This window comes from Petromyzon marinus, chromosome 11 (assembly GCF_048934315.1).
Source record: "Petromyzon marinus isolate PM22_M1 ecotype Great Lakes invasive population chromosome 11, UKy_Petmar_22M1.pri1.0, whole genome shotgun sequence".
Lineage (NCBI taxonomy): Eukaryota > Metazoa > Chordata > Hyperoartia > Petromyzontiformes > Petromyzontidae > Petromyzon > Petromyzon marinus.
Window position 1 is genome coordinate 3016096 of NC_133677.1, and position 21650 is coordinate 3037745.

General features: G+C 49.7%; 1 protein-coding gene across 15 annotated transcripts in view; it reads right to left on the reverse strand.

Annotated features, from left to right (window-relative positions):
- LOC116941349 (LIM domain-binding protein 2-like) overlaps positions 1–21650 on the reverse strand; it is a 146903-nt gene that overhangs the window by 90652 nt on the left and 34601 nt on the right. For 10 of the 15 annotated variants that reach the window (XM_076066269.1, XM_076066270.1, XM_032952365.2 and 7 more), the window contains exon 3: positions 19723–19798. In XM_076066269.1, coding sequence (XP_075922384.1) covers positions 19723–19798 — 76 coding nt within the window. Of the gene's footprint in view, positions 1–11288; positions 12007–19722; positions 20636–21650 lie in introns of those variants that run through there. The other 5 variants (XM_032952376.2, XM_076066277.1, XM_076066274.1 and 2 more) reach the window with 4 other exon arrangements.

The window sequence follows — 21650 nt, forward strand, 5'->3', positions numbered from 1 at the left end:
ATTAAAATTATAGACTGATCATTTCTTCGTCAGTGGGCAAACGTACAAAATCAGCAGGGGATCAAATACTTTTTTCCCTCACTATCTGCAAGCCAACAAGGGTGAGGAGAGCAGGTTGCTGGGAACAGCAACACATCTGTTCAGCCGCATTTTTGTCACCTTCACGAATATCAACTCGACACAACAGGTCCTTGCTTTTGGCCAAGTAACCCAAGCAGAGGACAAAGTCAGGTTGAATTACCACTTGCTATTTTTATTAGTATGTTATCCCAGAAATTTAACATATTATTACTTATTATTTTACTTGTTTACCCAGGAAAGCCTCAGGAAGCTCCTGCCATGTTTTATGCAGCAGGGGGTGTAGATTGCTATCTATATTCCAATGGAGTCATTTGCAGGTAAAAAAAAATACGTCCCAATTTTGACCATAATGCCAGCAACAACGATGGCCTACTCTCGCGAATGACTTCTCGGGATCCTTCAAGTACAGTGCTCGGTTGCAGACGGCATGTATCTTTACGGTTATTACACCGGCAGTATTAACCAGGGCAGCCGCTGGATTTCACGCCATGAACCTCTGCAAACAAGCTGCGAACGCGCTACCGCCAGCCCATTTAACCGCCCCCATCGAGACGATAAGAACACACTGCACATCGCTTCCGCTCTCTCCCAGATATGGGTGGGTGTACAGATACACACAAACGCGCGCGCACACATACACACAGACACATATCCCTGCTTTTGTTTGTATCATTATCGCCGCAATGAGAAACGTTATTTTTTTATCAACAGACCCTCTTGTGATTAAACAGAATTTGATTGATTGATAGATATGCATACAAGTAAATGTACACGAGGATAGCCGGTGTTACAGAATCATAATTATCCCATCAACTGCACACCAACTGTTGGCTTGTGGCCAATGCCGACGTGTTTAGCCTATGCAGAACGCTATCCCAGCTAAACACACGCGCTTTCAAAACAACGTCGGGCATACAAAGGATATTAGTATTGTTATTACTGTATCATCACCATCAATCGTCGTATGTTGATGTATGCCTGAAATATTTTTATACGTTGAAAATTTGGACCATGACACCAGCACACAATTGCCTAATCCAGTGAAAAACGCCACTGGGTCTTTAAAGTCCACTCCACAGCAGACGGGCAGCTTTGATGATGTCCTGCGGCGCTATCTGGACCAAGGCGGGATTCGAACTGCGATTCCTTGCAATCTGTCGCCCCAAAGGCAAGCTCGCTCGCTAACCATTATTTCTCTACAACTGCAAAGGCAAAGACCCCCAGTATAGCCGTTAACAGACTGTTGGGGGCAAGCGCTGTTAGCGAGCACCAATGAAGGCTGGCACAGCATACGAGGGGGGGTAGGCGGCCAGCACCACGCCGGCCACGTTTGTCTCCCGAGTGGAGAGGTTCACAACATCGCACCAGGAACTCGCTTGAGGCCGAGTCAACCTAGGGGAAGACCAAGCCCGTTTCAGATAATCGTCACTGGTGTTGGCCGTGAGCGGCAATCGAACTCGTGTTGTCGGGTTCGTAGCGCAGCCCGGTACAGTATACGAATACATACAAAAGACCCACCACACAGCCTACACAGGCTGTTGGGGCAGGTTCTGTTAGTGAGCATCTGTTAAGACTTGCACAACACAGACAGCGTGGTGTAGCCACCCTTATATCCCCCCAGTGCTGATGTTAACACACTACACCAGATACTCATTTGAGGCCGAATGGACCGAGGGGACGGCCAGGATCAGTTCAGATATCGTACACCAAATGATGTATAAAATATTGGGGCAAGCTATGTTAGCAAGGCCCTATTAAGGCTGTCACAAGAGAGGAATATGTTCTGGGTCAAGCACCAAGCACAGCCACCCACCTTTGTCTCCCCAGAGCTGATGTTGACATGGTACACTTCAGCAGTGGTTTGAGAAATGAATGCACGGGTGATATCTATCTTTTTTAGTGAGTGTGTGTTCATATATATATACACACACACTTATGGAACAAATTGAAACAAGGATCGTCTGGGTAGCCTTACAGACTTATGGGGGGCAAGCGTTGCTTGTGAGCACCTAATAAGTCCGGCATGGTGTACGATCGGGGTGTTGCGGAAGGGCACTACGGCAGCCCACCTTCATCTCCCCCACTGCCACACCAGGTACTCATGTGAGGCAGTCAACCTGGAAGAAACCCAAATGGAGGTTTAGATACCACCATCCAGTGGTGTAACTCAAGTGGCTGGGTACGCCGTAGGGAAGTGCGCAACCACCGTGCCACTGCTCCCACATAATATTATAAACAAGCAAGAGAAACATCCCCCAAATGGCCACACACACTGTTGGGGCAAGTGCTGCGAGTGAACAACTATTAAGGCCAAAACGTCGCACAAGGGGTGGCCCGTGGCTAGCGACAAGCCCAGCCACCTTTGTGTCTCTCTCTCGTGCTGTTGTTTAAACACTGCACCAGAACCGGTCCAGATAATCGTCACCGGTGTTGGCCGTGAGCTGGAATTGAACTCGGGTGGCCGGGTTCGAAGCACAGCGTGCTAACCGCTGCACCACTGCTCCCTCCAAGAGCAGCAGAGCCAGTTCAGCCATCACTCGCACTGTTAGCCGTCGCTGGGAGTCACAACTCAGCTGACCAGGTTTGTAACGCAGTCCGCTAACCACAGCACGATCACCCCCCCCCCGCTATATCCTTATATATATGCACACATACAAGGGCACTACACTTCTTTGCCATTATTTTGCTGGGGGGGGGGGGGGGAATTAGTTGAGTGGGGGGTGGTGAATAATGACCAGTTTATCCCGGTTGGACACAGTGCCCACGCCCAAACCGTGACGCGCACAGGGAGACCGACCGGCAGTGCCTACCATAGGCACAACCCGCTCTGATCCAAACCACATGCAGGAGCACCGCCAGGAGCGTGCACACGCAGCGTACCACGGAGGCACCGGCATTCCATGGAGACGTGGAAATGGGAAATGGTGGGTGGAGGGGGCTGGGTGCTTGGATGCAAGTTGGCGATCCGATAGGGGGGCACTTCTTTATTTGGATGTGATGGGGGGGGGACAGGAAAAGCAAAGTCAGATTAAATCAAAGAACGATATTTTTTTTTCCCATCTCCCCCTGCTTGTACTCATTTTCGGTAAAACATTGGGGGAGGCGATTTTGTGAAAATGGCAGCGGTACACGCGTCACTGTGCCTACGTACGCGAAGCCAACGGTTAATGAGTCGTTATGGTACTTGTTAGTTTGGCAGTGTTACCTTTAATTTGTTTCAAATTTTTTTTATTTTAAACCCTTTAGTTGGCTGTGCAACCAACACTTCGCAACCAACACTGTGCAGAGCAGCAACAACAAGACAAATGCAAAAAAGCTCCCTTTACTCAAACCCCAAGGGCAAGTGGGCACATGAAGGTTTGCTGGAGCTGCCGCCACCACCTCCAGCTGCCTTTGTGCTCCGAGTACTGACGATGATACGACCACCACCTCACCAGTATTCAGACAGTAGGGTAAACATCAATCGCATACGATAATCACTGAAAATTTCAAATGTATCCAGAAGGCCGCTGCCAGACCTCTCCTCCCCCCCGCACCCGAAAATGGATATGACACCCGCTCCAACTCAGATCCGTCCAATGGCTCCCCAACGCAATTCTGTAACAACTGCAAGTTAACCCTCGCGGTCTTCACGATTCTCCATGGACTCGCTCCCTGCCCGTCGCTCACCCCCTCGATTCACTCGTGCCAACCTTCAGATGCCCTCCGCGGAAACGAACGAGGCCCATCGGTAAACATTCGCTCAACGGGCAGGTCAATCCTTCTCGGATGCTGCTCCCACTGTCTGGATAATCCTTTCCCCATTTTTTGCCATCCTCACTGCTGAGACCACTTCCCCCCGCCAACCCCCCCCCCCCCCCCCCCAGTACAAATCCAGGCTCAAGAATTTTCCCTTCAGTCTTCGTTTACACTCCGACCACCGCATTGTCTCAGCTCCACCATGTAAAATTCCCAAGCACAGTTCTCTGCTCCAATTTAAAACAACGAATAAAACTCCTTTCTTCAAACTCTCCAGATGGGTTATTTGTAAACTTGAGAAGGCGTTTGTATCATAGTTGCTCATGTTTAGGCATCGCACCAGGTGCTCGGTGGCGAGATGTTAACTATACCGTGCCTGATATACAGGAGGTCGTGGGTTCTACCCTGAACCTGACGCCTGCTGTATATTTGGAGTTGCGCGTCTCTCTCCCCGTGGTCACGTGGATTTGTCTCTGGGTCCTCTGGTTTTTCCCTCCACAATTCGAATCAACGTCACACGTTTAGAGTATTTGGCTGCCGCTATGAATTGCCACGTGATGAGCCACTTCGTTGAGCTATCATTTGTGGCCATGTCGCTTCTGAAACCCGAGCTAAATAGTTTGGTGGGACGTATCTGGTCAAATAAAAATAGTTTAAGGCCGAGTCAACCGAGGGGAGAACCAGGACCGTTTTAGATTATCACCACTGATGTTGCCGTCACCGACAATTCAAACGCAGGAAGCCAAGATTATAGCGCATTGCGCTAAACACTGCGCCGCATTCCCCCACGACACCACATTACACGACATACGCTTCCGCTAACACACACTCGCTGGTTGCGAGTGAAAATTCATAACGTGCACATTTGACATGGAATATCCTAATTACGCATCAGAAAATTTCGCTCCACGCACTCCAGGCCGGCCATTCGCTCCGCGGTCGAAGGTGCAACATTTACAGAGACGTCGGAAATAAACAAAGCGGTCCAGGCAGGCCATGCATTCACTTTGGGAATCAAGGCCCCCATCCTTCCTTTTCAAAAATACAAGTCAGCAGTCTATTTCCTTCATTACTATTTTCTTATCCATCCCGCCTTGATTTTTCTTTCTCCCCCCTTTCGCTCTTGCAGCTCAAGCTCGCCTCCTGAAGCAGCTATATAAATACCGCACGTCCATTACGACTGTTTTACGCCGTTGTACAGGAAACTGTTAAACGCCCCAGCGAAATATGCACAGCCTCCTCCCCCCGCCGCCCCCCACCCCCATCCCCCCCATGGAATCGATTCACCATCACGCTGGTGCCAGGCAGTCTGGGAGTCCGACTGCCGCTGGGGACTTCGCCGAGGCCCCAAAGCCGCCGCCGCCATCCCCGGCTCCCCCACCCCCACGGCCGACAGACCGACCCCCCTCTCCTTACCCCAGCGACTCCCTTTCCATCCTCCCATCCCCCCCACCAACACGCAGCAACCTCCCCTTCCAAACCGCTACCATCACGGCTCCCTCCCTTCCCCCTGGAGCCCTCCCTACCCTGCACCCAGCTGCGAGCCCAACCTCCCACACTCCTGCTCGCTCCACTCTCGAGCTCGTGCGTGCGTTCGTTGTGCGCGGATGCGTGAGCGCGCAACCGCTTGCACACGGATGCAGGGCGCGCGTGCACTCACGATGCAACCCCACGCACTCGCAAGGGCTCCTTGCAAGAGAAATTGCCCAAGACTACGCGTGCCATCGCACACGCGCGTGCACACACGGGGTCCGCATAACGCACAGGCGTTGCGTTTATTTTCATCCCCCAAAAAAGGTAAAAGTTAATTTTCACAATGTTAAAATTAAGAAATGCATAACAATTACAAACGCACGAATATGCAAAAGAAACGCATGATTACCTAATATGAAGTGTAATAATTGGCCACAAGATCATTTTTCAGATAAGTCACTTTCTTGCGCGCTTGCATGTATTTATTTTTTTTGCAGTTAATTTACCGCATCCAAATTAAGATGTTTTTGAAAGGTACAATGAACATTAGATTTTATGTCTGAACCTAAACAAATTACAATAATTAAAACATTAGGAATAGCTTTCTAGCAGTGGGATCCCTGGCACCATGCTGGGCTCACGTTCTGGCAAGAGCCAGGAGATGTTATTTAGCCACCACTTCTCATCCGCAAGATTTAGGGGCTTGTAACCCAGGCCCCCCCTTCAGCCCATCGACATTTCCACCCATGCGAGTGTGCTCACGTGTGCGTCGCCCTCATCACGGGCTCCAAGCACCCCGGTCGTCTCCTGCGTCCTCTCCCCCTCCCCCCTCTGTGTGTCGATGCCTCGGTCGCCCTTCCTCCGTCTCTCACGGTAATGTAGCCCATTTCGTACGCACGATCTCGTTGTGCATCTCCCCCCCCCCCACCCCCCGTTCCGAGACCACTCCCCGTGACCCCCAAACCGCATCCTGTTCATCCGGGCATCCCGCACAACCAGTCCTCGTGGGCAACGGCAACCATCCTCCACGTCGCACCACCGCCAACCCCTGGCCGACTCAAGCCGCGGCCGAACGGCCTTTCGCCGTGCGGCCATCGGATCGCCGCAGTCCGTTAAGAGCGGCCACACGCGAGCACCGTTCCTCGGCCCGCGTGCGTGCGTCGCAGCCGCGTGCTCTCTCTCCCCATCCCGCGCATGCACACGCCGCAAGCGCGCACCCGTTAGTCCCCTCGTGTGCACCCAAACCATCCTCCCATCCCCCACCACGAGCGCATCTCGCTCGCCCGCCCCCACCCCACCGCTCGCATTCGCCCCACGGCATCCACCCCTGTCCCAACAGTGCGCGCGAGGGACCGCTCGCTCCGCACACAGCCCAAGGCCTCTCTCGCCCGCCCCCGCTCACCCCCGCCGCCCCGACATCACCCCTTCCCGGCCGCCCCAACGCTCGCATCCTTTGCCCGTCGGCCCGCCTTCCCACAACCCCCTTTTTCTCTCGCACCCCACCAGTCCCCGGTGCCCTCCCTTCTCCACCTGCCCACCCGCCGACCCCCCCCCCCACTCCACGGGCGTCCCGAGAGAGAGGGAGGGACAGCAAGCTCCTTGCTCCCACAGGAGCAGGGTGATAAACGTCTATCGATTCCGCAGCGTTGTCATGCGAATTGTCAGAATTGACAGAACGCTCTGTTACAGCATTGGTAACGGATCTGCTTCTCTGTCTGCATGTTTTTTTTTGTGCAATGACACGCAGGCCGTCATGAGGCACAACACGACCGGGCAAGAAAAACTGCGCCCCAAAATATATCGTGTACGCGTGTGAAAGATGCGCGAGGGCGGAGAAGCGGCGACCCGAGTTGGATTCCCGGCCGCCACCAACATCAGCGAAGAGTGACATCGGAAGCACTCCTAGATGCCCCCACGCTCAGCCCCCCTTCACCAACCCACGCTGACTAGCACGGTGAAGTATGGTCAATCACTCTCCCATGACCAACATGGCATGGGGGAGGCCCTCACCCAGCAGTGGATTGACAACTGGGTACCTACCGTCCGCTTCACCAATCCGCAATGACCAGCACGGTGAAGTATGGTCAACCGGGCCGGAAACGGCGTGGAGGGGCCTTCATCCAACAGTGTATTCACAAGGACCATGATAATAAACACTATAAATGCGTAAGCTGCCAACTTCTGTTATAAGTGCTTTAAATAGCGATTAGGGTGAATGTAAGTGCTTGCTGTGAAAGTTGTCTCCTAATTTATTTATCAAGCACTGAGTTTGGGGAAAATTATACGATTGGCACTGCACCGCAAACACCACAATACCTCTTGCACTGAAACATTTGTCCAATATAAACGTGCAAAACATGTGGATATATAATGTACATCAACACCGTAGGAGTGGTTATAAATACGATTTTAAACTGAATGCACACACGGGTGGGCACCGACACGTGACAAGACAAAGATTCCCTATATAGCCATAAAATAATGTTGGGGCAAGTGCTGTTAGTGAGCACCTATGAAGGCTGGCAAGACACACAAAGGAGTGGGTGGCCAACACCACGCCCGGCCACCTTTATCTCCCAAGTCCTGATGTTTACACACCGCAACAAGTACTAATTTTAGGCCCAGTCGACCGAGAGGAGGCCCAGGACCAGTTTAGATATTAATCACTGATGTTGGCTGCGTCACCGGGTTTGCAGCGCAGTGCGCCAACCGCTGCACGACCGCTCACCACACCAACACAAAGATCCTCCGTGTAGCCTTAACAGGCTGTTGGGGCAAGTTCGGTTAGCAAGAACCTCTAAAGGCCGGCACGGCACACAAGGAGGTGGGTGGCCAACACCACACCCGGGGTGCCTTTGTCTCCCTAGTGGCGATGTTTACACAGCGCACCAGGTACTCATTTGAGGCAGAGTCGACCTGGGGAAGGCCCAGGACCAGTTCAGATAATCGTCACCTGGTGTTGGCCGTGAGTGGGAATCGAACTCCGGTCGCGGGGGTTCATAGCGCAGCGCGCTAACCGCTGTACCCCACACCGAGACGCGCGCACACACACACACGTGTGTAATCCCTGTGTCAAGGTTAACGTAACATCGGTATCTCACGAGCGGGCTGTCACGTGTCAGTCAAGTGTTGGTTATCTGAGACGTGCTAACAACCCTATCGGTGTTTGATCCACAGCATACACAGAAGCACAACAACCCTTTTATATTAATCGTATTTTATAAATACTTGCGATATGGCATTCGTTACAACTCTAGACCCTGGATAGTAAGCACACACACCACTTTGGAAGTAAGCACGAGGATGTTTATATCCGAAGTTGTGCGCTTGTATCAGAAGTTGCCCTCTACTTTGCAGCCCCCCACCCCACCAACAATGTAATGGAAGCGTATGTTGTTTATATCAGAACTTTGCTTATTTTATACGGTGTGCTTATATGCAGCTTTTGCTGTACTGGAAAATCATCATCACCACCAGCAGCAGCCACGGTCAATCCCGTACTGGATCTAGGCCTCGGCAAGCCGCCGCCACCATCACCACCTCGCACAATCCTGCGATGGAATAATCCACCCAGCAAACCGATTTCATCGTTCGAAATATTTAGGGAATCCAATCGTTGCGTAAAGCACCGGGGCAAAAAAAATATAATAAAAGGAGCAGCAATCAAATTGAATTCTTGCTTGATTGACCGCGGGTTTTTTTATGCATTAGGTTAACATTAACAAGTGTTTAAAAGTTAGTGTATGTACTGTATGTAATTAAATTGCCCGGCTGAAGCTGTAACAATTGTGGTTAATTCTGACGGGGATTGCATTTGACACTTTAAAGTGGGTTCGGCGTGTTACAGTTTCGTACGCTACACAGGGGTCCGTTTGTATTTGCAGCCATGCGAAATTCAACATGACAATTTTATGTAGCTAATGCAAATTCGAATAATGCAAAAATATATATATTCTATTACCAGGACGGGTTCATTAAGGGCAAAAGAAAAACTGTGACCAACCCACGAGCGTGTGACAAAATTAAGGGTGGGGTTTTTTTGTTTAGTTTTTTACATTTCCTATCTAAGATGCATAAGAAAAAAATTCACGATGGCGAATGCATTTCTTACGCAAGAAAACAGGCCGCATCATCGTTACACTTCCAAATTAATGTATTATTTTAGTTTATTTGACCTGAAAAAACCCATCAATAGGCTGCAGGTAGAACATAACGAACAACCACTGAAAGTGTTTCTCGTCAAATCCTATTTGAAAAAAAAATCTTGCTATCTGAACGCAGAGTGCACAACTCATGGCAGCAGCATCCCCCCCCCCCTGCCATGTCAGGCATGGATTTACACCGCTCTTGACAAGAAAGTCTGGCGAGCATGTGTGGGAGCGTGCAATTGTCCATTCGCACGCTCTTCACATTGGCGACACCAGCACGTGCCCCCTTCCGTGCAAGGTGGCAGAGAAGGTGGACGGCACCGCAGCCCGGACTCCTCATCTTCATACCACCCTGCCTGCCCCCCCTCCTATTCCATCGCATCGCCAACCCCGCGAATCGATGCCCATCGCCGTGGCAAGAGAAAGCTGCAAGCCGCCTCCGCGTGCTGGCGATGGGGGGTCACGAGCGTGTCACGGTGCGGGCGATGGGATTTACACGGAAGGGTCACCGTGTGGGCTGTGTGCTTGCCACCGTCGGCCGATTGAGACCGGTGGTTTTGTCCACGCTAACCCGTTCCGTGTCACTCCCCATAAGCAAGCTCTCAATTAATACCACAGAGGGGGAAGAAACGGAAGCAGCGATGTAAAGGTTAAAGATTCTACTTTAAAGGCACTTTCGGAAAGTTTAGACTTAACATGTCAAAGCTTTTGGGAGACGTGCACTCTCTATATAATTTTTAAATCAGGCTGTAGCGCCACAGTCAATTTAGCAGCCTCCGATGGAGCAAGGCTACTGGGTCAGGAAACCCTGCCATGCGACGAATTCAAGTAACAAGCGGAAAATTATATTTACGCGATCGAACCCAAAATACCTTTATTATGGATATTGGTCGCGAAAGCCTACGTTTTAAACTAACATTCTGTTGTCCAACATGAACCGTACAGAAAAATAAACTCAATGCAGGCCACAGGTTGCTTGTCATTAGACGAAATAATTTACGTAAACTTTAATGAAAACTAAACAACCATCAGCAGCTATCCGGCATGCATATACAGTGCACTCTTAGGCAAACCAGGAAAAAAATTCGAGGGTGAGCGGTGCTCCGATATTCTTAAGAAAAGTCTCCCCGGTGTGCCACTGTACATTACCGAGCGACAGACTCAAACATTGAAGGGAGATATACGGCTCCTTTCTGGGAAGTGAGTTACTGGCCCCACTAAATATAGGCTTCTGTGTCCAACATTCAAACTTTCATAAATCCATACCTTTTATCGATAAACTCCCCAACGGTAAATCACGCACTCTGCCAGGCAGCGTGCTCTGGAAGGACAAATGTCTGATTAAATTCACTATCTGGCATATCCGCGGATCGGACAGACAAAACCGTCCCCCCCGCGTCTGCCAACGCTCTCCCGGTCGGACGCGCGTCGCCGTGCAAACGCACGCCGAAGACCGCCTTGGCCGACTGCTGCCCCAGCAAAACGATACCGACCCCCCCCCCCACCCCCCTTCTTCAAGACGCGCGCACTCCTAACGAGCGCAGTTTATTAGACACCAGCGTAAACAGAGAAATTAATTAATTAGCGGCGTTAAACAGCACATACCACGGCACGTGCGACTACCGGCTAACGAATTGCAGACCGCATTTACAGACATATAGTCTGGCGTGCAATGGCCTGTTCATGAAAAATAATTTCATTAGGTTCGTGATGATCGTTTCTCGGCAATTCACGATGGATTCATGCGAGCGAGAATGACGTGAATCACAAGAGGCCCAAAAAAAAAGCACACGGAACAACACTTCCCCCCCATGCTCGTGGCCCAGCCGCTCAGCCCAGCTCCCGCACCTCCACCGCGTCGCGAACCTTCAGCCTCATCCTCAAGATTTTTGCCGACTTTGCCATCCCTCGCCCTTCATCACCACACCTCCGACCAAACGTCGCTTGGCTCATCTCATCACCGCAGGGCACTGGCAAACACGACCATCGACCGCCTCCCACTCAACCACTGAACACCACGCGGCATCTCGCGCGCTGCTTCTCGCGTGCTGCGGCCCGCCCTCTGTCGCAAGACAACCGGACAACCATCGACCAATCTTGCGCAACACAGTCGTACACAGACAGACGTCAACCGTTCAAGATTAAATGCAAGCTCCCGACGATTAGTGTTCATCTAAATGCAAAAGGGAAACAAAATTAGCAACCACCACAATGCGAGAATATCGCCACACACAGAGATCAGGCGCTGAAAATCAAATACATTTATTTTAACAGTTTTTACGTTTGTTTAATTTGTGTTTTTACTGTGTATCCTTCATCATCTGTTTAAGCACTGCGTTTGTATGGCGTATTTATTTTGACTCGGTTCGATGCAAACAAGACGATGGATTTCAGGTGCCTCCGAAACTAGCTTGAAATAAAGGTCTTGTTACGCATGTGTCTGTCTGTCTAACTCTTAATCATTAACTTTCACCATGACACAACCAAACACAACCACCCCTAAACCAACTTGCGTACATTACAGCACGCAACCACTCAACCAGGTCACAACCGCACAGACAACCACCTGGGCCCAATACACAACCCACATTTTCTACCTCCCAGCCACCTACCCCCCCATACGAAGCCTTCTTTTCCAACAACCACCACCCCCCCCAATTTCCACCCTCCACGGGCTCTCTCTCCCCGCCACCCACCCGCTATGGAATTTGCCGAGCTGATGGCAAGAGTCGGTTTAAGCGATGCTGCCGGGATAATCTCAGTCACTCAACTAAGTATTAACCGCATCTCCCAGCCGTACACAAATCCAGCTTCAACGACAATAAATAAATACGAGTGAAATCAAACTAATAGATATAAAACGTGATAAGAATCTACGTTGAAGAAGAAACTTCACGGTTGCTTAATGAAACCTTCAGCGAAATTTGTTTATTTCGCTTAAGTTTCTGGCAAGTAAAGGATACGTAACAAAACTCCCGCATTAATTTAGGAGCAACGCACAGGAAGATGTTAAATGATAAAAATTCCTGACCAACAAAAACAAATTTAACATTTACATTAATTATATTTAGGTCCACGAGTAATTATTAAGACTATTTCGATGTTTTTCCCACGAACACCAAATACAAAAATGTTTAAGTGCAGTGCGATAATTACGAATCAATATTCTAATAAAGGTTTCCTCAACAGTGTTGAAGATAACTGGAAAAGTAATAATAAAAACACTAAAGCTAAAAAACAACGGCAAAATTACCTCAATTGCATTAGCAAATTAAAAATATATTGAACTTTCATTGTATTTATTTAATACACCATCATGTGTGTGTTTACAGTACAGACACACTCTGTACACATTTATATATATACATATATCTATATACACACTTTAAAGAAGCTAAAAACATGAACAATGTGGATTTTCACATGTTGACAATCATAGTCTAGTTATAACAATAAAATACATTGTTGAGTCAAACCACGTGTCGTTAAAAGTCAATCAGCCATACCTAGTCACTGACCGCAAGAATATAGCGATATGTAAATTAGGCGCATTAAAATAACAAATATATACGTGCACACAGGGCAGCACACATGGAGCTAATAAAACACATCGCTTCACCGTCCTCCGCGTCCGTATCGATGGCTGGGCCCACTCTCCTGTGCCGGGCCAGAGGTTCTACACGGGAGAGCGGTTTTCACGCGGCAGACCTTTTGCCAGAGACAGGCCACCACAGTAATCACCGGAGCGGCGGCATTAGGCCCCTCATGCATATGGAGCAGATGCTAATCGTGGCTCAGGCGGTGAGAATTAGTTCTGATGCAGGTCGGCTGCGGTGCGATGGCGAGTGCAGCATCGCACGGCCTTGTTTAATTTTTCGATAAAATAAAAATCGTGACAATAATAAATTGTCATCACCGTGCGCTGCTGTTCAGTCCCAAAAAAGTGCTGGTATAAACATGCACGATCGTACACTTGCTATTACACTTTCAGCTTACGCGGATGCACACAAAAGGTGATTTTTTTTTAAGTTTCCCTCTGCTATATTATTTTTTTCTCCCACGTATCGTTTTCAATTTCTCTGTGCAGTGAAAAGAATCAATTCTTAATGAACAACTTTGCATGGTTCGGAGCCTGTAATCTCTGTCACAGCAAACCAAAAAAGTTCAGGACGGGAAGAAATATTTCGACTGTCTTTAAAATAAATTCGAATCACGTCATTTACTAACCATTTTAATCACATCAACGCGATCATGAGCACCGCAAAATAGAAAGGGACATGTTCGGTAAACGAACACACAAACGACCGTGACGTTATACATTATTTAGATAGTGCATTTATGCAATCTATATTTTTGTAATTGTGTAAATATCATATCTTCGAAATTTTAATTGAAGGTGGTGTTGAATTTATAAAGATGTTTTTTTGCCTACATGCAAGTATGTTGAAAACACCTCAAATAGCAAAATGATGCCCAGTTAACATGCAGTTGTGTAATAAAGTTAAAAAAAATCCCCAAGTTAAACACATGTAGGTGTGCTTTCTATGGCTCCCCCAGCTCCTTCTTAGAAGTTTTAAGGAGACATCAATCAATACAATCGGACAGGGGCCCTGTTGGTTATTCAATATCGCGCCGACATCTTCCCCGCTGAGCCACAGCTGACCGTGGCTGCTGCGTCGCGAACGGTAATCAATTTTTCCATTGATCAGCTTTCCATGCAGCTCAATTCGCATCCGCAACACAAGGCGTTGCATGCGAGCATGTATGGGTGCGCGCCACGGTGGGAGACGGGAGAGGTGGAAGGGGGGGGGGAAGATGCCATCACAGAGAAGGTTCGGCCTTAAGGAGGCTCCCTGCACACCTTCCTGCCGCCTTTGCCCACCTCGAGGCGACCGCCTGATCGTGCGCTCAACCCCGCACCAGGGAGACGACAATCCCGAGTCCTCCCGAGTCCTTCCGAGTCGCTCGTTTGGCCCGATTATCGCGCGGTGCAAACGCAACGCAATCGATTGAAATCGCCGTCGAAGAGCAAGTGTGTTGAAAACACCGTTCACTGCCTTGTTCAACAACCAAGAACGATGAACAACCGTTGTACATAATACCAGGTTTGTGATTTATGTGCAGAAAGGTTAAGCACTGCAGCATAAATTGGAAGTGAAATTAGCTTCGCAATGTTCGAATGCCGGCGCAATCAATATTTTATTTAAATCAATGAACGAAATGAAATTGCAATATATTGTAAGAATTATGTTTAACAAAAACTTTGCTCTGTACAGAAAATACATATCAACGGTATATACAATAATTGCAAATTGTCATTAATGACTGCGTATTGTACAGGAAAGGAAAGGCTGAGCAAACTGCAGGCAAAACGGGCAATGCAGCAGTGTTCGCCTGCTGCGGGTCGTTCGTCCGTGACCTCCGCTGAGAAGAGCCAGACCCAAGGAGAGTAACCCCGGCACAAATAAAGAGCAAATTACTTCATAGTCAATGGCAGGGCGGTGAGTAAAAATTGATTATGCTACAAAATTAGAAATTAGTTTGTTCATTACATTCAAATTGTTTATTATCATAATTATGCGGATTATTGACATATTGGCAGCGGTCTGTTGTACACGCGAACGCTTAATTGTGTCAACACGCTAAGTACGTTCGCAGGCCTTAGTGTCAACAGTTCAATCCGCAGGCATTCCTGTAACAAGAGGAAGGGGGGGGGGGTCGACGTTTCCTCCTTTTTCTAATTGGACAAATAAATTAATAAAACGTTAAGTCACGGCAAAACAAAGAGACGTTCCCCAAGCGGAAAAGAGACATTGATTTACGTGGGATAACGTCAGGGGATGAAAATTAAACACGAGGGAATTTAAGGGTAAAGGAATAACCAAAAAAAACCAGCCTGATTACCACGATGTCGCAAAACTTTAAATAACCTAGTGTTGCTAGCAACACTTTGTGAAAAATGCAAGTAAATATACACTCATAAATAAAGCTCAACATGACAGTGGTGGGTTTTTTTTCCAAGGGAAACACACTTCCCTACGAAATCAATCAGCAGAGCTCAGCGGAACACAGAGAGAGAGACACGCAGACTTGAGAAAGAATGAGCAAGTGGTGGCCGCACGAAGCCACCAAAGGCCAGAAGGCAGAAGAGGCTTACGAATGTGGCAAGACAGAGAGAACAGAGCGAGCGAGGCAGAGAGAGGCTGGCGCAAATCTTTCCTCCGCGCGACCCCAATACACGGGCAGCATACAGAACCAGCCAGCAAACAGCGGGAAGCTCAAGAGGGTGGCAGGGGGGTGGTGGAGGGGTTGTGGGTGAGAGTAGGGGCAGGGGGATGGGATGAGAAAGAAGCTTGGTTTTGGTGAAGCAATGAGGGTGCACGGGGTGGAGGGGTGGGTGGGTGGAATGGAGGGTGGCGGCAGTGGCGAGTGTTACACAAGCGCAGAAAATCGGCTCGCCGCGGCGCGTGGGCCCATCGTGGCGGCTAACTGGACGAGGCCTGCACAATTCAATGATCGAGTGCCTGGCCTTTAAATCAAACCAACATCGTAATACAAAGGCCCCCCACCCACTAACCACGTGTTATTACTATGCCGACATGCATGATGACAATAATAATTATGTACATTGACGAACCGCTTATTAAGGACGGGTGTCATGTCAGAGCCACTACAAGTGAATGAAGTCGCCATGGTTATCGACCAATAAACAGGAGCCGGGGGGACGCAACCGTCTAAAATGCAGCGTGGGTCCAAAGAGCATCAACGTGTGGTAATTTTACAAGATATCAGAAGGGCGAAACATTTTAAAGTAAAACATTGATGCCGTCGGTCCACACACTTAAAAAAAAGGAACTCGAAAGCAAAGATTAAATTGTGCTGGTAAAGTGTCACGAAGGAGTGAGAACAGTTTCGTGTGGAAAGAGAAACGCGGTGAGTTAGGGCGGCCTGGGCAAGATTGATAGAGATGCCGCCGAGGAAAGAAGCGGGGAGAGAGATGGAGATTAAGACAGCCCTGGGGGGGACGACGGTGGCAGGAGCAAAATTGTGGTTTCAAGGCCTCAACAACCGCGGCTCGTCCAAGGCACGGAGGAGAGCGCACGAAGCAAAGTGCGACCACAACGGAATTTCGACGCTCGACAAAAGTTCAGAGCGCGACCGAGCTACCGAGCCAACATTGCGGGCCCGGCATGTCGCGACCTCTGCGTACAAAAATCACGCAAGGGGACGTAGGAGCAGACGGGACAAGAGAGACAAAGGGGGTGGCCCTTGCGTGGGGGAGTAGGGGGGGTGGTGGTGGTGGAGGACAAAGGGACCGGAGGCCGTGGGGGCCGGAGCGAGCAAAGGCCCGGGCGACGGGGTCACACGTGACACGGGGCGACGTTCGCCTTGGCACTTAGCGGCGGAGGGGGCACGCGCGTCGGGGGGGGGGGGGGGGGTCAAACGCGACGCGCAAGAAGGAGGGCGCCGAAGTTCGCACGCTGCGAGCGAACAATTAATTAACATAAGCAATGATTTGCTTGTAAGACCTCTGTATGGATTTAAGGTAATGTTGATTTAATAGCGCAGAGTAAATTTGCGCGGACCGGGCTTTAAAAAGCGTGTGCCACACCGGAGCAGTGAATTGTTAAAGCAAAGTCGCGTATACGAGGCTATATAATCACACACGTGGATCCTTAGCCGTATTACCGTCTAACCTTCGCTTAATCGGAACCTTAATTGTAGCTAAACATTGTCATCGTCAAAATCCGAAGGAGGAAAACAACCCCAACAATTGCTTGAAATGTGCTGCACTTAAATTTTTTTTTTTTAAAGCTTCTCATAAGCAGCACAGCTTTTGCTATTTTTCATAGCCTACGTTAACTGAATTTTCGTAGCACTAAGGTTTACGCCAGATGCGTTAACCCCGTCAAATCTGACTTCTTGATGCTCACGGTTACCGCTCAAGAGCTGAAGGGGGGTGACATGAGCTGAGCCAGTGCTGACCTTTGCATGAGCGCTGCATGCACATTTTAGACAAAAGCAACAACTTGCACCCAGGAACACTTTCCAGTCGTTAAACATTCGCCAAATTGAGCTGTCGCGCCGCCTTTTTCCCCGACTATTTTTTGTTGTTCAGACTCGTCATTGCCACGTCGTACAAACATCTCACACGTGATGTACGAATACATCTATTCTTCTTAGAAGGCACGCTGGGGCTTTTTTAAAAAATATATATAGATATTTATTTTAATGACATTTCTTGCTAAAATCCTCTACTGCCGATCGAGTTTGTATTTTGTGTACATTGTATACGATAGTTGTCTCTAACAAGGCAAGATCGCTCGTTTAAGCTTATACATGGCCGGCACACACTGCACCAATAAGGGGGGTGGTGGTGTGGCGACTACCACGCAAGTCACCTTTATCTCCCCAATCCCAATGTTTACACACTGCACAAAGTGCTCATTTAAGGCCGAGCTGATCTGGGGGAGGGGGGGAAGGGGAGGCATCAGATTGAGAGATTCATATTCCACTCGCCACTGATGCTGTCCACGTTCAAGAATCAAACTAATGTCACCTGGGATCACTAACCACATTGCCACCATCACTTCCCCAACACACACACGTGCGTCCGTAAGCAAGGACAATCAGGTGAAATGTTATTGTACATCGTGGCCCGGCGATGATGGAAAACGTTGCGCCCGAGCCAAAAACACCGAAATAAAAATACGAAGGGGCGGTGGATACGGTACGAAGGAGCACCGGGCAATCGAGAGAGCCCAACGCCAGGTTGGGTCTCAACACGGCAATTAACACAATTAGCGACACAATTACAAAAACAAAGAGGGTGGGGGGGAGGACGTTGTCATTATTATGATTACTACAGGCGCAATACACGATGCTAAGGCATGGGCACAACACAGCCAGCGGCCGGCATTAACTTAACCGAAAAGGCACACACAACAACAAAAACAACAACAACAAACAAACAAACACAAAGCAGCTTCACGACGCTGGCAAGGGGGTGTGGGGGGGGGCACCGAGACGAATGGGTGACGCAAAAGCTGTAAACACAACAGAGAGATGGGAGAGCGATGGGAGAGAGAGAGAGAGAGATGCGTGCGTTAGAGAAGCGATGGGAGTGGGTTGGGGGGAGGAGGGGAGAGAGGAGAAGATTGCAAGAGAGTGGAGAGCGAAGAGGAGAGAGAGAGAGAGGTCGAGTGATAGGAGAGAGAGAGAGACAGAGTGTGTGGATGAGGGTGGGAGGGATGGAGGTTTGGAGAACGAAGGAGTTGTTGTTGTTGTTGGTGGGGGAGGAAGGAAAATGGAGAAGAGAGTCAGGCATGTGGAAACAACTGCCACGAGCAAGGCTTGGCACAAAGACGAGAAGAAGCCCGGGCGAAAGGGAGGGAGGAGGAGGCTGGTGGTGGTGGTGGTGGTTGGGGGAGCGAGATCAGTCCACGGGTACAAGGCACGAGGGTTGTGGCTGCATGGTATACGTGTGTGTGTATGTGTGTGTATGTGTATATGTGTGTGTATATGTGTATGTGTGTGTATGTGTGTGTGTATATATGTGTCTGTATGTGTGTGTCTGTATGTGTGTGTCTGTGTATGTGTGTCTGTGTGTGTGTGTCTGTGTATGTGTGTCTGTGTATGTGTGTGTCTGTGTATGTGTGTGTATATGTGTGTGTCTGTGTGTATGTGCGTGTATATATGTGTGTGTGTCTGTGTGTATGTGCGTGTATATATGTGTGTATGTGCCTGTGTGTATATGTGTGTATGCATATATGTGCGTGTGTATATGTGTGTATGTGCCTGTGTGTATATGTGTGTGTATGCATATATGTGCGTGTGTATATGTGTGTATGTGCCTGTGTGTATGTGTGTGTATGTATATATATGTGCGTGTGTATATGTGTCTGTGTATGTGTGTATATGCGTGTGTATATGCGTGTATGTGTGTATATATGTGTATGTGCGTGTGTATGTGTTTTTTTACATGTACACAGTACAGTGCACGCACACATTTAAACCCCGAGCAAGGAGAGAGTGAGAGATAGGAGGTGGGGCACACACGCGCCACAAAAACAACTTGCATGTCACGAACATGTGGAAACACAACTGCTAGGCAGCAGTTGTTTCACACACAGACACACACACACACAACAGTCACACACACACAACAGTCACACACACACACAACACACAACAGAGACACCTTAACCAAGCGCACGCCACACACAACAGGACAAGAGGGACACCCAAACCCCGCACGCAGCCGGGAGGCAGCCGCCCTCACCTCGGTGCGAGCCTGCAGGCGCTTGTTGAGCTCGTAGATGCGGTAGTCCGGCTGGGTCACGTACGGCGTGTGCCTCCTGTAAAAGGGGCCGAAGGGAGAGGAATAGAAGGGGTCGTGAGGAGGCGGGCCGTGGGGGGGCGGCGGCGGCGGCGGCGGCGGTGGGTGAGGGGGCTGAGGGGCGCTGGCCATGGCGGTGGTCGGGACTACGATCACCACCGACCCACGCTGCTTCTCTCTTGCCCCGGGGAGGGGGGGCTGCCTGCCCTGTCCTCCCCTTCTTCTTCCTCCTCCTTCCTCGCTGGCTGCCTCCGTGTCCCGGCTGCACTGGCGCGGACGAGTGCGCTCGTGTGTGTGCCGAACCGGGGTGGGGGGGAGGAGGAGGTTGTTGTTGGTTGTTGTTGTTGGTGGTGGTGATGGTGGTGGTGCTAGCTAGCCCCGCACAACAACACTACACACACGTGTAGTAGTCGTAGTAGTCGGCTCCATGCACCCCCGGTGTTGGCGGGGTTGGGGGAAGGGGAGGGAAGGGGGGGGGCGGCGGCAGGGATTGTGAAGCCACTGAGAGAGATGCTAAGTACAGGAGGAGAGGGGGGGGGGGTGCCAGGGTGGGAGGGATGGGGGAGGTGGATAGGTAAGAAGGGGGGGGGGGTGAAACTGGGAGCAAGCAGGGCAGATAGAGAGAGAGACGGAACGAGAGACGTGGGTGGGTGGGTGGGGGTAAGGAGGAGTAGGGAGGGAAGATGTCGAGGAGCAGGGCTGGCAGGGCCAGCTAGTGCCGCCGACTCAGCTGCAGGGCACAGGCCAGGGACGGAGGAGGCCCTGGCTGCTGCACTGTGGCCTGCCGCAACTGCTGCCCGCAACTGCTGCCCGCCCGTCCGCCACACTCATTCTGCAGGCTCGCACGGCCAGCGCTTTGCTTTTATTTTATTCTTTTCCCCTCCTCCTCCTCCTCTCTCCTCCCTCCTCCCTGCCAGGACCCCTCTGGAGCCAGGGAAACTGGGCTCGTTAGCATAAGAGCTGTCCGCGCTCGTGCCTGCGTCAAATTTCCGAAACCTCGCTTCTGCTGCTGCTGCTGCTGCTTTTGGCGCGGTGCTGTTTATTTTTTTTATTCTCCCCCCCCCCCAATTCCTCTGTCATCGTGCCTTGTCAAAATCGCAGCATTGTCATCATCTCGGTGGGACCCACCACCACTCACCTGATTTTAAATAAAGGACATCAATCGGTAGATCTAAATTCCGCACTCTCTCTTTCATTGTCGCGTTTGAAAATGAGGGCTCCCGCGTCTAATTGTAACTACCCCGACCGTCGATAATATTTCCTGCCGCACACGTGAAAGGAAACCTTGATATCAGCTATGCTGTTGAGTTTTATTTTAAGGGGGTTGTTGTTATTTTTTTGCATCTAATTATTTGTTTCCAGCGTCGTCCATCGTACACACTACGTGGCCTCTCACCCGACTTTGGGTAATGGAATTGACCGATTGATTTATTGACTTTTAAAATAAGGAACTGTTCTCGTCTTTAGCAGGGAAAACTTTTTCTAACATTTTTGTTGTTACACGTTCCTCCAAAATTATAAACTTCAACAATAAACATAATGTAATCACTATTTTGATGGGGAAAAAAAAACATCAGATGTACAAAAATAAACGTGTTTACTTTAATGCAAATGTTAGACATGCAAAAGTAAGACTTTAAATACGACTCAGAAATTAAACCATAGTGAAATATACTACACATACATAAAAAGCACAAACACCACAAATAACCCCCGTATAGCCTACACATTGTTTTGCTGGGGCAAGTGCTGTTAGCGAGCACCCATGAATGCCGGCATCGAACACGTGGGGACGGTGTGGCCAACGCCACGCACGGCCGCCTTTGTCTCCCGAGTGCTGATGTTTGCACACTCCACCAGGTACGGAGGAT